Here is a 16,518-nt window from a genome sequence, read left to right on the forward strand (position 1 = left end):
TGTTAAAATATGAGACAATTAATTCTCTCTCTCTTTTATTTTTTTTTGGGTGGATGAGACAATTCCTATAGATCAAGATAGTAAAAAAATTTGAGTTCTGAGTTTCAATGTCACTAATTTAGAAAGAAAAAAAAAATTAGCCTTTAATGACATGATTTTATAAGCCCTCTAGCATTCAATTGCCCGATTCCTCCCAAAAACAAAAAAAATTAAAGCAGAACTTGTAAGTGTGGAAATATAAAAATATATGCTGAAATTATTTATTCGTATACTGAAGTATTACAAGATAAAACTGTAATAATAAGCACAACATACTCTGAATTATTACATAAAAACAACACAAATAAAAAGATAATAAAACTAACATCATCTATGTATAAAGCTAGTTCTTAGGAACCCAAACAATGTGATCCTCAGGAAGGAAATGGCAAACAGGAACAGATCCAGGTGTAACCTTAAGAACTTTAAAAGCCAAATGTTTTGGATTCCAAGCTGAAGTATCCTTATGGCAAACAGCTACTGCTTTAGCCTTTGTTCCATCAGCACCAACCAAAGAAACCATGTATGACTCCGTTGTTTCTGTTTTATGACAGTAGAAAACTGCATATGCATAATTCTGCTTGTGGCAAACTACAGCATCAGATTTCCCATTTCCCATTTTCTTGGCTCCTAGAATTGTGTATTTCTGCATTTGTGTTTCCTTCTCTGTCTCTGTTGATACTGGTTGTACTTTGTTTCCTAACTTTGATGTGCTGAAATCAACCATGGATTCTAATGAAGTAGCACAGTACTTCTCTTCTCCTTTAATACCTGTAGTTCGAAAATAAAATGTCCTTATAAGAATTGCTTAGCCATTTTTCAAACAAGTGACATATTTGTATATAGAATTGAAAGATGGAGCTATTCAAAGCAGCCTATCTTATTTTGTAAATATACTTGTTCGTATAAATGTAACAACTTAAATTTACATTTTGTATTTAATTTCAAGTTTTAAATAAACCTGAAAATATCAAGTCTGTAGTAGTAGTATATAAAGCCTTCGAACTCATTTTCAACTTCTAACGTGGGACAATTCCTACTTCATACATACTCCCTCCATTTAAAAAGGTTGACATAGTTGGGAGTAGGAAGGTCAAAGTATTTAATTTGAATATAGATTCTTCCATTTTTTTTAAAAAAAATTATAATTTCAGAAACTAATAAAAAGTACTACTCATTATTAAGTCATAATTCAAAATATTTAAGAAAACATGATGAAAGAACAACTTTGTAGATTTCCCAAATAGTATAATACACTTACACAATCAGTAATATCCATCTAATTAACAATACCTGGCTCTTCACATTCTTGGACAGTTTGCTTCAAGATCTGAGCTTCTTCAGAGTCGGGCTTAACTGAAAACTGGCTAAGAATTTCTGGCATCTTGTTTGACGAAAAGGGAATAGAATTTGCTACTTGGCGAGGCAAGAAAGTGGCGGCATTTTTTGTAGTTTTCACAAACTGCAAGTTCATGTTACTACCTTGGTGCAAGTCTTTCTCAAGGAAAAAAAGAGCGACGTTTGGGTTGTCGTGAAGTTGATCATCTTTGGCGGCGTAATTGTAAACAAAAGGTGACGGTCCGGGACGTACACCGACGTACACCGGCGGCCTTCCGTGGTGGCCGGGAGTGGTCACGCCGACTCCTCCTTTGCCGACGCCAACGTGGGTTCCGCCCCCGGTGCTTACGCCCACGCCTTTGTGGCCGACGTTGACGTTGGCTCCCCTGCCGGAGTGACCCTTGCCAGTGCTTACGCCGACACCTTTGTGGCCAACGTTGACGTTAGTGCCGCTGCCGGAGTGCCCCTTGCCGGTGTTGACGTTTACTCCGCCTTTGCCTACTTCCACTGAAGTGCTTTTGTCCTCCGTCAATCCTGGGAAATTTATATTTTTTGCCAATAATTTCAGTCTTATGGTGATTAATACGTTTAGAGTTTATTATTACCCATTTTCTGATCATAAGCAACTTATAACTTGAAAATTGGTTACTAACTAACTTGTTACTACATGTTAAACTCTATATATTGATAGTTCAAAAGATCTTTACACGGTATAAAACTTCTAATACCCTATGTATATGTAAGATTTATATCAAAATTTGGTTTATGGTTTTAATTTTCTTAAGATTAGCTTTTAGATCTCTTGATGCATAAATATTGAAAATGTAATTACAGGTTTTGTAACAAAAATAAGTTGGTGACGTGAAAAGATGGATAAGCAACAGGACAGTGTATAAAGGTTATACTCATATTTCAAAAACACCACATATATATTTTTTTAAAAGAAGAAACATCTAAGTAATTTAATCCAATTTTATTTTATCTAAATTCATACTATGATCATATTAACTTGCAGACTACTTACTGAAAGCGAAAATATTAAACCATTGAAATTCAACTACTTAAGCATTTGTACTAAGAAACTTTTTTAACACTAAATGGAGCTGCGAAAAATAAAAACTAACTCCAAGTATTAATAGACTAACCAGTTGGCTGCAGAGAATCTTTGATTGCCTTTGGGATGGGCGTATTAGGCAGCTTAGTATTCCAATAAGTTTGACCGCTCGATGCAGGAGGAAGAGCTGCATAACTTGCCACTAGTGCCAACTGAAATATTAACCCAAAAAAATAAATATCAAACCTTAATTATATAGCTTCTTTAGAATAACTAACGTACTATAAATCAAGCAAAAATAACATTGTACTCACCGAAAGGTAAGTGAGGACGTGAAGGAGCTTCAACTCCATGGTTGAACTTACGCAAATTAAAGAAAGAAGATAGAGAATTCTGATGAATTTAAAAGGACAGTTCGACTACTAACAAGTTAAAGCAAAGTTGAGATGGAAAGAATGGATAAATAATGAAGCACTATTTATAAGTGAATAATATTCGAATATTTTAGTAATTAAGAATAGAGTAAAAGAATGAGAAAAGCAACACATCACCTATAACAATTAAATTACTTCATCTGTCTTTGGCATTCCGCCTTACGGCATTGAATGCAATATAGCAAATTGTACGTACGTGATGTGAGGGTTCCTATCAGAAGGTTGGGAGCTTGGAGGTTGGCTGGTACTTGGTAATTTGTGACATCGATTCATAGGTACATTTTGTCTCAACAGTTCAAGTATAATGTTACTTTGGTACTTTCTTTGTCTTCACCTTTTTCAAAATACAACAACAACAATAACAACAACATACCCGTGTAAAGTGAGTTTTGAGAAGATGAGTATAATGCTAGTTTCGTACTTTCCTTCTCTTCTCCTTTTCCAAAATAAGAGTAGTAGAAGGTTTGTACTCCATTCGTTCCAATTTATGTGAACATGTTTGAATGGACACGAAATTTAAGAAAAAAATGAAGACTTTTGGAATTTGTGGTCCTAAACAAGTCAAAAATGGGTCTAAAGTATTTGTGTGGTTATAAAAGCTTTTCATTAAAGGTAGAATTTAAAACTTAAGCTAAATTGTTTTCAAATTTAAAAATGGATCATTCTTTTAGGAACGAACAAAAAGAAAATAGGTTCACATAAACTGGAACGGAGGAAATACTATTCAGCTAGGTTTTTGAGTATATGAATTTTGAAATCTAAAAATGGATAAGTTACTGGGTTCGTGATAGATTATTTATACATATTAAGTAATGTTTTTTAATAATACAAGGTGTGAGCGAAAACTACTATGTCGAACTCGTATTTAGACTTGTAACTCCGCCATTCATTTAGAACGAAGGATAATGATTTTCACAAAAATAAGTCTTTTTTTTTCTTTTTGCAATCAAACACAAAAATTATTTTCTTTGAAATTTCTTTTATTAAAGAGGAAAAATGACTTTTCTTCCCTTATGTTTCTCTCCAATAGTCCAGTTGAAATAGTTTCAAGTTATAGAGATTGTTGAATAATGAGACAAATTCTTCTAAAATTGTTTTTTTCAGAAAATATTTTTCGAAATTTCTTTCATACCAAACACACCCTCAATTCTAGCAATGGACAGTGCATGGGATAACTTCGAAATTTTAAGAATTAACAATGTTTGACTCAAAAGATGTTAAGATCTTTTTGAACAAATCAATCGAAGATGAAGGGGTAAATCGTAGCTGAAGATAATAATCTCTAGAATAATAATAGGTAAAAGGAAGAGAATCGCAGAGTTTCTTTTCATTCAAGATGATAAGGTTTTTTCAGTTCCCCTTTTACAAGGTCTTTTGTCCCCCTTATATACTAGAGAGGAAACCTTCCCAATTGTAAGAAACAAAAAATACAAGGAATATTCTTAATATTTCCTAATGGGTTTACACTTCCACAAGGGTTGTACGGTTTCTCTTTTCGCCTTGGGGTCGTCTTCCTTGGGACGCCGATTCGGAGTTACCCAGTCGTTTGTCGTACTCGTTATAGGTCGTGGTCGGTCAAATTTGGACCCATACAGTTAGTCCCTCTACTTGTCGAGGTCGCGACTGGATGCATCGTCGATAAGCGGACTTCATGCATTCTCCTGGAGAAATTTGCCCAGTGGGAATGTTATGACATAGCCAATGAGAGATGGTCGTCATGCTTAGCAAAATGTCGTGTGGTACACTTCTCCGGGAAGTGATGTCAGCCTTACGTGCGTTATCATTATGTAGGTTTTTGAGGCGGGGAATGACGACTTGGTGCTTCGATTCTTGCGCTGTTTCGAAGCCTGTCGCCTCGATTCTGGTACCTCCCAATCCTATAAATAGGTAGGGGATTTGATTTTTTGAAACACTTTAGCCATTCCTCTCTTAAAGACCTCTCTCACTCTTTCTCTCTTGCTCTCATATCCTTCTGTTCTTCTTTCGTTCCTCACCTAAAGCTTCTTCTTCCTTCCTCCTTTTGTGTTGATACTCCTTTAAACGATATTATGCCGAGGTCTCGTCATTTTCGCGAAGAGGTTCCTGAAGCCACCCCGTCATCCACGGTGCCTCCTTCCGACAGCGGAGATGTGGTGGTAGAAGAGAGTGACAACCCTCATACAGTGGAGGAGCTACTACCGAGGCACCCCTCATCCCGGAGTGACTTCTTTCAAGGATCCACCTCCTACCCCGAACCCCGTATTTTCTGAGACGGAGCAGGTCCATATTGATGCCTTTCGTATAAAGTATGGCATTCCTGCTCATATAGAAATGATTCCAGCAGGGAGAAATTATGTGGACGTCCATAGACCTGGATACTGTGCTTTCTATGAGTATCCTTTTATGATCGGCTATACCCTTCCCCTCTTCCCCTTAGCGGAAGAATTCTGCAGATTTTACCAAGTTTGCCCAGCACAACTTTCGCCATACACGCTCAAGGTGCTTCTGCTATTGACTAAGTATGCAGAGTTGGCGGAGTGTAGAGTTTATGTCCACCACCTTTTGCACCTGTTCACGCCTAGCTTCCTCAGGGGTACCATGGTGCATTTGAGGCTCTGTGGTACGAAAGAGCTGGTGGTTGGAATGGACGACCAGGGAGCCGTAAATTCTGGCACAAGCACTTCTTTATCAAGATCGAGCACGTCGTTTCTGGCTCTGCCAGATTTTCGGAGTGGTAGAACGGAGCTCGTAAGTGTCGTCATTAGTTATGTTCCTCTCTCCTTTGTATTTATTGTAAAGCTTATTTGCTTGCCATTTTGCAGCTATGGGCCATCCACCTCGCCCCATTACGGGTATCAGAGGTTGGGTAGCCCGCCTGTTGCCTCATGCAGCAGGAACTCGAACTTGCCCCGACTTCGTTCAATGTATGGCCCTAAAGTTTCCTCACGTAAACATCTTGCTTACTACTTCATTAGCCATGTGACCTTACTTAATGGTACGAACTTATGTGATGACAGGTCGAGGTGCTTCTAGGTGGGGGGCGCCAGTCCCCGCTTTTCGACAAGCCGTTACCACTGCAGATACGCAGTTTGTCTTGAGTGAGTCTGTTCGAGAGGGTCGTCCTCAACCTATCCAATTGGTAGATCCGTCTCGAGTCGTGGCCGTGAGGGAAGAGGTTTCTTTGGTACCGGCCTCACATCCTTTGGATGAATCCTCTAACGGGGACAAGCCATTGTCGAGGACAAGGAGGAGGCTTAAGCTGGGGAAAGGCGTGGCTACGGACGCTAATGGTAGCCCCTGTGCCTGTGTTCATGGCCGATGCCATTTTGTCGGGGAGATCTCCCTAAGTGGAGTGCGTTGGCCCATGAGTTGGTTTAGTGCGCTCTGTTGAGGGTGGTGCATCGTCCAACGTTGGGGGGAATCGTGTTGAGGGTGGTGACTCAGTTTCGGATATCGACCTAGAGGATGTTAATGAATTTATGGGTCGCCATACCCATGTAGAGGTTAGGATGGACAGAACCGACCGTTATGTGGTCGTTTCGGGGAACTACAACTTGCTGCTGAACAGTGAGCAAGTGGCATCGGCCCTAGCTCCTTTATGTGCCGCTCCTGAAAGTGAGATGCTTAGGGAGATGAGCGACGTGGAGTTATCTCAGAAGGTTACTGGTATGGCCCTGCAGGTAGCTGCCTTTCCTTCTCTTTTCGTCGTTGGGTTAGTGCAATAATTGTCTTTTTATACTTTGTTTCTGACCTCTTCCCTTCTTTTTTGTCAGACCCTCATCATGGAGGTAGAGAGAGAGCGTCGAGAGAGGAGAAGGACCGGACTTTATGAGAATATATCGTCTAAATATCATCACTATCAGGCTAAGCACTGAGCGATGGCCAACATTTATCATCAGGACCCTGAGTTTCAAGTTTTCCGTGAGGGGCTCAAGCATCGGGAGGACCAGTTGGAGTGCAAGATTGAGGAGCTGAGGGAGAGGGATAAAGAGCTCATGAAGGTTGTTGCGCGTAACAGTGAGTTGGAGGTCTCCCTTAAGGCGAAGGAGGACGAACTCGAGTTGAGCAGGGGGGTAACGGCTGAGAATGCCGACTTACAGGCGAAGGTGGTCGACTTGACTACTGGGTTGAGTACTAAGGTAGCAGAGATTGAGGGGCTTAAGGGCGAGCTGAACGTTAGCGCTGATAAGCTGGCGGCAGCTATTTCTGAATCGGTATCTTTGGAAGATGCCCTTCGTATTTCTAGATCGGAGTTGACTGAGGAGAAGAAAGCCTCTGGTCATCGGGTGGCAGGGCTCGAAGGGCGTGTTAAAGACCTGGAGCCGAAGCTAACCGCAATAAACGGACAAATGGCCTTGCTGTGGGCGGAGGATACATGTCAACGTTCTCAGCCTTCTATGTCTCGCGCCTCAACTGATCCAGTTGTGCCCCGTCATTTATGCGAGTTGTGGGTCCATGCGGAGGCTCGACTTGATGCTTATAAGGCTTTTCACACTGAGGGAAGGGCTACTAAGGCAGAGGTTTAGGCCGTGCATGCCGAAGCTCATACAGCTCGTGAGTCATGCGGGTACGACCCCTTTACACCTAACGGGGATAATATCAACTCTGATGATGGGAATCACCTTACTTCAGATTCGTGGTACGAAGACGCTTACCCCGCTGGGGATTATATGTAGTCTTAGTTTGTATTTGCTTTTGTTTAGGGATTTTTGCATGGGTCGTACTTGAGCCTGTTTGTAGGGGCCAATGTAAATGATGTTTTGGTGTAATGTAAAATTTACTTTTGTCGGCTTGTTCTTTTTCTTGCATTTATCGCACACATGATATCGTTGACGCCCTAGGCTATTAGGATGTTGCTTCGAACTGTCATCGAGGCGGGATCCCGTTGTAGTTTGAACGAGGTCGAACTTATGTTTTCGTCGATGGCCTTGGCTAGTAGGGTGTTGCTTCGACCTGTCGTCGAAGTAGACTCCCATCTTAGTTCGAACAAGGTCAAACTTACATTGTCGTTGATGGCCTTCGCCATTGGGATGTTGCTTCAAACTATTGTCGAAGTAGAATTCCGTCGTGGTTCGAACGAGGTCGGACTTACATTGTCGTTGATGGCCTTGGCCATTGGGATGTTGCTTCAAATTGTCGTCGAAGTAGAATTCTGTCATGGTTCAGACGAGGCCGGACTTACATTGTCGTCGATGGCCTTGGCTGTTGGGATGTTGCTTTGAACTGTCATCGAAGTAGAATCCCATTGTGGTTCGAATGAGGTCGAACTTACATTGTCTTCGATGGCCTTGGCCATTGAGATATTGCTTCGAACTGTCATCGAAGTAGAATCCCATTGTGGTTCGAACGAGGTCAGACTTACATTGTCATCGATGGCCTTGGCCATTGGGATGTTGCTTCGAAATATCGTCGAAGTAGAATCCCGTCATGGTTTAAACGAGGTCGAACTTACATTATCGTCGATGGCCTTGGCCATTTGGATGTTGCTTCGAACTATCGTCGAAGTAGAATCCTGTCGTGGTTCGAACGAGGTCGAACTTACATTATTGTCGATGGCCTTGGCCATTGGGATGTTGCTTCAAACTGTTGTCGAAGTAGAATGTCGTCGTTGTTCGAATGGGGTCGAACTTACATTATCATCGATGGCCTTGGCCATTGTGATGTTGCTTCGAACTGTCGTCGAAGTAGAATCTCGTCGTGGTTCAAACGAGGTCGGTCTTACATTGTCGTTGATGGCCTTGGCCATTGGGATGTTGCTTCAAATTGTCGTCGAAGTAGAATTCTGTCATGGTTCGGACGAGGTCAAACTTACATTGTCGTCGATGGCCTTGGCCGTTGGGATGTTGCTTCGAACTATCGTCGAAGTAGAATCCCGTCATGGTTCGAACGAGGTCAAACTTACATTATTGTCGATGGCCTTTGCCATTGGGATGCTGATTCGAACTATCATCGAAGTAGAATGCCATCGTGGTTCGAACGAGGTCGAACTTACATTGTTGGAGATTTGATCGTATTCCCGTAGGAAGACATCACATGTCAACTAGTGGAGACCTAGTTCTGCACATACAATGGAGGTTTGATTCCGTAGATACAATGGAGATTTGATTCTGTACATATAATGGAGATTTGATTCTGTACATACACTGTAGATTCGATTATCTATATGTAGTCCCTTTATTAATTCGATCCGGAGGTCATATCGACGGGTCAAGATAATGAACATCATGTCGATCCTTAAGGCGTCCCCCTTGCCGCCTCGTTAAAAAGCTCCCGAGGAAAACCTGATTGGGAAAAAACCCGGGTGAGGGAAAAAGAGTACGACTTAGGTGACACCTTCTTTTAGAAGTGGAAGTACTTGAGATGGGCGACGTTCCAGTTGTTTTGGAGTAGTTTTCCCTCCATTGTTTCTAGCTGGAACGCTCCTTTGTTTGTTGCTGTTACGATTTTGTATGGTCCATCCCAGTTCGTTCCCAATTTTCCTTCATTAGAGTTTTTTGACGCTTGTGTTTTGGCCTTGAGGACGTAGTCACCAACTTTGAGTGGTCGCACCTTGGCTCTCTTGTTGTAGTATCTTTCTACTTGCTGCTTCTGGGCTACCATTCTTATGTGGGCCATGTCTCTTCGTTTTTCAACTTTATCCAGATCTTGTAGCCTGCTTTCGTCGTTGCCTGTTCTGCTCTCCTTGGAGTATCTCAAACTGGGCTCCCCAACCTCGACGGGTATGACTGCGTCGGTCCCATAGACTAGTGAATATGACATTTCTCCTGTGCTGGTTTTTGGCATAGTGCGGTATGCCCATAATACTTTCGGTAGTAGTTCAAGCCATAACCCTTTAGCTTCCTCAAGCTTCTTTTTCAATATGTTCAATATTACTTTATTGGAGGATTCATCTTGACCATTGGCGGCAGGGTGGTATGGTGTGGAGAGTATTCGTTTGATGGCCCACTTTTCAAAAAACTTGGTGGTTCTTTTTCTAATGAACTGAGGTACGTTGTCGCAGCTGATTTCTTTGGGGATGCCAAAATGTCATATAATATTTTTCCATATGAAGGCGATGACCTCCCGCTCGCGTATCTGAGTATATGCACCTGCTTCCACCCATTTAGAAAAGTAGTCAGTTAAAACCAAAAGGAAGCATGCCTTACCTCGTCCTGCTGGGAGGGGGCCAACTATGTCCATTCCCCACTTTATGAGCGGCCATAGCGAAGTAACGGAATGAAGGAGTTCCCTTGCTTGGTGTATCATAGGGGTGTACTTTTGACATTGTTCATATCTCCTGACATAGTCGGCGACTTCTTTTTTCATGGTGGGCCAGTAGTATCCGGCGCGAATGAGGCATCGGACGAGGGCGCGGTTTCCTGTGTGGGCGCCACAGTGCCCTTTGTGTACTTATTCCAGCACTCACCTTGTTTGATGTGGCCCAAGACATTTGGCTAAAGGGCCACCGAACATTCTTTTGTAGAGATTTCCGTTTACTAAGCTGTACCGGGCTGCCTGCACCCCGAGTTTTTTGGCTTCTCTTTTGTCTTGCGAGAGCGTTCCATCCTGTAAATAGGCTACGAAGCGGTTATGCCAGTCCCAAGTTAAGTTTATAGAATGTACCTCGACGTGGTCTATTGCGGAATGAATGAGGGTGACCACGTTTTCTTTGTTGATATTCTTGGTGGCCGCAACCAGTTTAGCGAGGCCATCTGCTTCGATATTTTGCGCCTTGGGTATTTGGTCGAGGCGACATTCATCGAATTCTAGTAGTAGTTTGTGGATTTCTGATTGGTATCTTTGTAGCCTCTGCTCTTTGATTTGGAATGTCCCGGTGACCTGATTTACCACGAGTTGGGATTCGCAGTGGAGGACGAGTCGTCGAGCGCCATATTTGAGGGCTAACTTCAAACCTGTAATCACAGTTTCATACTCAGCCTCATTGTTAGCCATCTCGGGGCATCGTATGGACTAGCGAATTACTTCGCCTGTAAGGACCTCGAGGACGAGTCCCAGTCCTGATCCCGAGGCATTAGAGGCACCATTGGTGTAGAGGACCCTGAGGTCGGTATGTGTAGAAGTGCAAAGTGCTTCCTGTTCTACCTCAGGCAATATTTTCTGCTGAAATCAGCAACGAAGTCTGCGAGCACCTGCGACTTGATGGTAGTTCGCGGTTGGTACGTTATGTCATGCTCGCTTAGTTCTATGGCCCATTTGGCTAGTCTACCAGATAGTTCAGGTTTATGTAGGATACCCTTAGGGGGAAGGTTGTCACCACTTTTATGGGGTGGCATTGGAAGTATGGTCTAAGCTTCCGTGAAGCTATGACCAATGCCAGAGCTAGTTTTTCAAGGTGTGGGTACCTCGTCTCGGCATCGATTAAAGTTTTGCTGACATAGTAAATCGGAGATTGCGTACCTTTATTTTCACGGACCAAGATGGCGCTTACCGCAACTTCGGAAACTGCTAGATACACAAGTAGGCATTCACCTGGGTCTACTTTGACAAGCAGTGGTGGCAAGGATAGATACGTTTTTAGCTTTCTCAGGGCGTCGATGCATTCATCGTTCCATTGCAACCCGTGGTATTTCCTTAATACATTGAAGAATTTATGGCATCTATTCGAGGACCGCAAAATGAACCTTGATAGGGCAGCTATTCATCCCGTCAACTTCTGCACCTGCTTTTTGCTGGTCAATATTTCCAGTATTGTGTCTATGGCCTTGATTTGATCCGGGTTGACCTCGATTCCCCTTTGTGACACTAGGTAATCGAGGAACTTTCCAGAAGTCACGCCAAAGGCGCACTTTTTGGGATTCAGTTTCATTCCGTACTGCCTTAGTATTTCGAAGGCTTCATTCAAATAACCAATGTGATCTTCTTTCTTTGCTGACTTCACTAGCATGTCATCGATGTAAACCTCTATTGTCTTACCGAGTTGTTCTTTGAACATTTTGGTGACCAACCTTTGATACGTGGCCCCTGCGTTCTTAAGCCCGAACGATATCACCTTATAGCAATACGTACCTTGGTGAGTGATGAAAGTGGTCTTTTCTTGATCTTCTTCAGCCATTAGAATTTTGTTATAATCGAAGTATGCATCTAAGAAGCTCAGCAGTTCGTGCCCCGCTGTTGCATCGATAAGTTGGTCGATGTGGAGTAACGGAAAAAAATCCTTCGGGCATGCTTTGTTCAAATCGGTGAAGTCGACACACATTCACCACTTCCTGTTCTTCTTTTTGACCATGACCACATTGGCGACCCATTGGGGGTATTTCAATTCTCTGATGGAACCATTGGCGAGTAATTTATCAACGTCTTCGCAGACCGCCTCATTGATTGGGGCATTGAAATTTCTCCTTATTTGTCGTACTGGTGGATAAAGTGAATCTACATTTAGCTTGTGTGTGGCGATCTCCCTTGGGATTCCTGGCATATCTGAGTGGGAAAAAGCAAACAAATCGGCGTTGTTAGTTAAAAACTCACGATATTCACCTGGCTCCGAGAGGTTGTGTCCAATATAAGCCTTTTTGGTGCAGTCGGTATTATCTAACTGGACGAGATCAAGATCTTCTACGGTTGCTTTGCAAACTTCTACAATGTCCAGATCATTGATGGCCTCTACTTGTATGTCAGGTTTGGTGCCCGACATGGCTGACTGCTATGCTTCTGCGCTTGCCCCTTTTAGCTGTTTGGTATGTGTGCAATCTTGGGTGATCTGGTAGCATTCTTGGGTGGTACATGGCTCGCCTCAAATGCTGAATATCCCCCATGGGGTGGGAAATTTGATCACTTAATAGAAGCTTGAGGGGACGGCTCGCATGGCGTGTATCCATGGTCACCCTATGATGGCGTTGTAGGTCGTTTCTTGGTTCGTGATGTGGAATGTTGTTTCCAGAGTGACCCCTCCTACTAGGATAGGTAGCACTATTTATCCGGATGTCCACTCTACTGCATTATTAAAACCCGTCAGTATTATGCAACGCGGTATTATTTTATCCTCAAGCCTCATTTGCATGAGAACTCGCAGGTGAACAATACACGTGCCACTTCCATCATCTACCATGATTCTTTTTACATCGGTGTCAGCGATGCATAAAGTTATAACCAAAGCATCATAGTGAGGGAAAGACAAACCGTCGGTATCTGACTTATCGAAGATGATACTATCTTCGAGGTCATCATACCGTTCGTGGGCGACTGTCCGTTTCAGTTTGTGCGTGGTGGTGAACTTCACATAGTTGATTGTCGTATCATCGCCGCTGCCAATGATCATTTGTATGGTACGCACTGGTGATGGTGGCTTTGGAGGTCCTTGAGATGGGTCACACCCTCGAGCGAAGTTGGCCCTTCCTTTATCACTTAGAAGTTCTTTCAGGTACCTCTGGTTCAACATCCTAACTACTTCTTGCTGCAGACCTATGCAATCTTCGGTCTTGTGTCCTCTTTCTTGGTGGAATTCACAGAGGACGTTCGACCTCATGGTGCTTGGATCCGATTTCATCTTTTGCGGTCACTGCACCTTCGTGCCCAGTTTCTCTAGTGCATACACTATTTTTGAAAGGGAAACACAAAAATTATGAGCAGATAGTAGTGGAGGCATACCTCTTTTGTTTCGGAGGGTGCCGTGTGTCGTGGCACGACGTCTGCGTATCGCGGAGGGGGCGAGTTGGATGTGCGGATATAGGGCTAATGTCTTTCTCGATTGAAGCGTGGTGGTTGATCTCTTCGCCCATCGTTACGTCGATCTCTCCTTGTCTCGGTCTGGACTGATGTTAATCGCTGAAGCGGCCTATTCAGGTCATCCTCGTCTGCCCTTACCTCGGCGCAATAGGCATTGTGGATTTCTTCCCATGTGGTAGGGGTACTTCATGAGTCTACTGAGCAGTTTTTTAGTTGCCTTTGATCCGTTCCTGTTTAACCCATTTTGAAAGCTGCTACTGCCATCCCTTCTGACACGTTCGGTAAACGCATCCTTACTCTGTTGAATCGCGCCAAGAAATCCCGAAATCCCTCGCCCGTCGTTTGCCGGACAGCGAAGATATCATTGACCCTAGCCTCGGCCTTCTTCGCTCCTGCATGGGCGGTGGCAAATTTATCTGCCATCTGTTCGAACGTCGATATCGATCGCGCTGGTAGCTGGGAGTACTATGTCAATGCTCCCCCTGTCAAAGTTTCGCCGAACTTTTTTAACAGCACAGACGGTACCTGTTCTTTTGACAGATCATTGCCCTTTACTGCAGTAACATAATGGATTAGGTGATCCTCCGGGGCCGTGGTCCCGTCATATATTTTCAAGTATGGCGGCATCTTGAAGGTCTTTGGAATAGAATGAGGAGCAGCCCCTTTGCTGTATGGCTGTTCGACGAATCGACCGACATCGCATTTTGGTAATAGCTTCGGAGCGCTAGGTATTTTGTCAACCCTCTCCTAATGTTCCTTCATTTGGTCGTGGAGTGTTTTGTACTCATTTTCCATCTCTTCCATTTTCTTTAGGATGGCCATGAGTGCATCGTCACCTACATTAGTGACAGTGCGAGTATTACCTGTTCGTGTAGCGCTTGGCTCATCGGCGGCAACTGCGATGTCTGTAGGTGGCACGTCTTTGACGTCTCCTTGAGTGGGTTTCTCGAGCATGTTGCTCAAAACACTCGTTAACCATTCTTCTAGTAGCCTTTTGACTGCTGGTAGGGCTTCCCCCGCTGTGGATGTTGAGGTTCCCCTTTCGCGTAAGATCGTTAGATCCCCGTGCGGAAGAGGTGAGATCTCTCCCTCCGGTGTAGCGCTTGGTGTTGTATTCTCATTGTCTTCTCTGCCGGCTTCGTTGATGGAGTTCAGGAGATTATTTGAGACATATGCTACCGCCTTCAACCTCGCTTCCTTTCCCACCATTGTTGGTTTTTATGAGGTTTGAAGAAAAGTAATTATCACTTTCGGGAATCTAGATGAGAACTATGATTTCAGCTATAAAAATTCCCACAGATGGCGCCAAATTGTTTGACTCAAAATATGTTAAGACTTTTTTGAACAAATCAGTCGAAGATGAAGGGGTAAATCATAGTTGAAGATAATAATCTCTAGAATAATAATAGGTAAAAGGAAATGAAGTGCAGAGTTTCTTTTCATTCAAGATTGATAAGTTTTTTTTCAGTTCTACTTTTACAAAGTCTTTTGTCCCCCTTATATACTAGAGAGGAAACCTTCCCAATTGTAAGAAACAAAAAATACAAGGAATATTCTTAATATTCGCTAATGGGTTTACACTTCTACAAGGGTCGTACGGTTTCTCCTTTCGCCTTGGGGTCGTCTTCCTTGGAACGCCGGTTCGGAGTTACTCGGTCATTTATCGTACTCGTTATAGATCGTGGTCGGTCAAATTTGGACCCATACAAACAAAACTGAAATACACCTCTTTGTCCAAAATTACCAAGAAGAAGAAGAAGTAACGTCATGCTTTTTGAAACAAACCGGCCTAAGGGTGTGGGTGAGGGAACTGGTCAAACTTTAACATTGGTATTAATCTTACTATTCAAAGTTAAGATTCAAAGAACATTACTCCTTCTTATAGAGATCACCTTGCGTGTCGTTGTTTGAACTACAAAGTTCTATGAAGCGCATGGTTACAGTAATGAAGCTGAGAAATATTAAAGGCCCCCAAGTTCTAGAAATATCCTTCTAGAACCTTCTTTAGCCAAAAAGAACCAGATCTGTAGTAAAAGGTAAGCAGGTAAAAATTTGGTTAAGATTGTTTAGTTGAGTGAGTAATAACAACAAATTTTCTTTCATTAATTAAATAATATATTTACCTTCTCGTCCAATCTAATTTATCTTTCGTCTTTGTATACACTTTTTTTCTTCATGTTCCTAACAAGTTTACTCTCCAATTTAATTCAGTTTCTCTTGCTTTTCTATCTTTTATCATATTTAATTGATCCATACATCAAAAAGTAAATTCTTTCTTGTTTCATTAGTTAAAAATTTGTTTAGGGCAAGTAGTACAAGGCTTGAATACGGTGAATAATGGGCGAACCTCATCTATTATTTCACTTAAATATCATTTTTTTAATCTACGGGAGAGTTCGAACCATGACATGAGCCTAGACCATAAATCAAACGCCATGTGAGTTGTTGTCTCATTATTATATGAGTTTTATGAAATAGTTTAAAGGCCTCTTAATATTATAGTTTTATGAACAAAGTACTTTTGTAATTAGAATATTACTTCTTCCAGAAACTTAAATGAACAACCACGTACTAGCTTCGACATAAGTGTATTGCCACCCATGACCTTGACTTGAGCAGTGGTGAGTTCAAAAATTAAACTTGATGTGATGTGATCAGGTTTTTACTGGAGTATTGAATTAACGTATTTTTAAAATTATAGATTATATATTATATTTATTATTATTATTTTAATAAATTTTTATACATAAAAAACAAAACGAGGCATCCTACCTTGTGGAAAGGAGTTGGGCAGGCATGGGTAGGTGCTTCCATTTCACTGAATTAGTCAAAATGCAAAAGGACACGTGGAGCATAGTAGCAAAGTCTCAACTTCTGGAACAAATCTAAACTAACAACCACCAAAATTTATTAGGAAGTTGAATGTTACCTAGTTTTTTCGGTTCTTTTTAGCAAATATGGTCTACAATCCCTTCTCCATATATTCTCCTTTCTACACACTATAAATAAAAG

General features: G+C 42.2%; 2 protein-coding genes across 2 annotated transcripts; both read right to left on the reverse strand.

The window, feature by feature from the left end:
• Positions 1–236: 236 nt before the first annotated feature.
• Positions 237–2,900, reverse strand: LOC107816355 (BURP domain protein RD22-like). Its single transcript, XM_016642058.2, has 4 exons — positions 2,746–2,900; positions 2,523–2,643; positions 1,333–1,911; positions 237–810 (listed from the first exon to the last, which is right to left on the reverse strand). Exons 1-4 carry the CDS (start codon positions 2,782–2,784, stop codon positions 383–385), a joined length of 1,167 nt encoding a protein of 388 aa, XP_016497544.1. The 5' UTR covers positions 2,785–2,900; the 3' UTR covers positions 237–382.
• Positions 2,901–9,183: 6,283 nt separating this feature from the next.
• On the reverse strand, positions 9,184–9,603 carry LOC142162898 (uncharacterized). The gene has a single exon (XM_075219952.1). It carries the CDS (start codon positions 9,601–9,603, stop codon positions 9,184–9,186), a length of 420 nt encoding a protein of 139 aa, XP_075076053.1.
• Between the last annotated feature and the right edge of the window lie 6,915 nt (positions 9,604–16,518).

Source organism: Nicotiana tabacum, chromosome 1 (genome assembly GCF_000715075.1).
Source record: "Nicotiana tabacum cultivar K326 chromosome 1, ASM71507v2, whole genome shotgun sequence".
Taxonomy (NCBI): Eukaryota; Viridiplantae; Streptophyta; class Magnoliopsida; order Solanales; family Solanaceae; genus Nicotiana; species Nicotiana tabacum.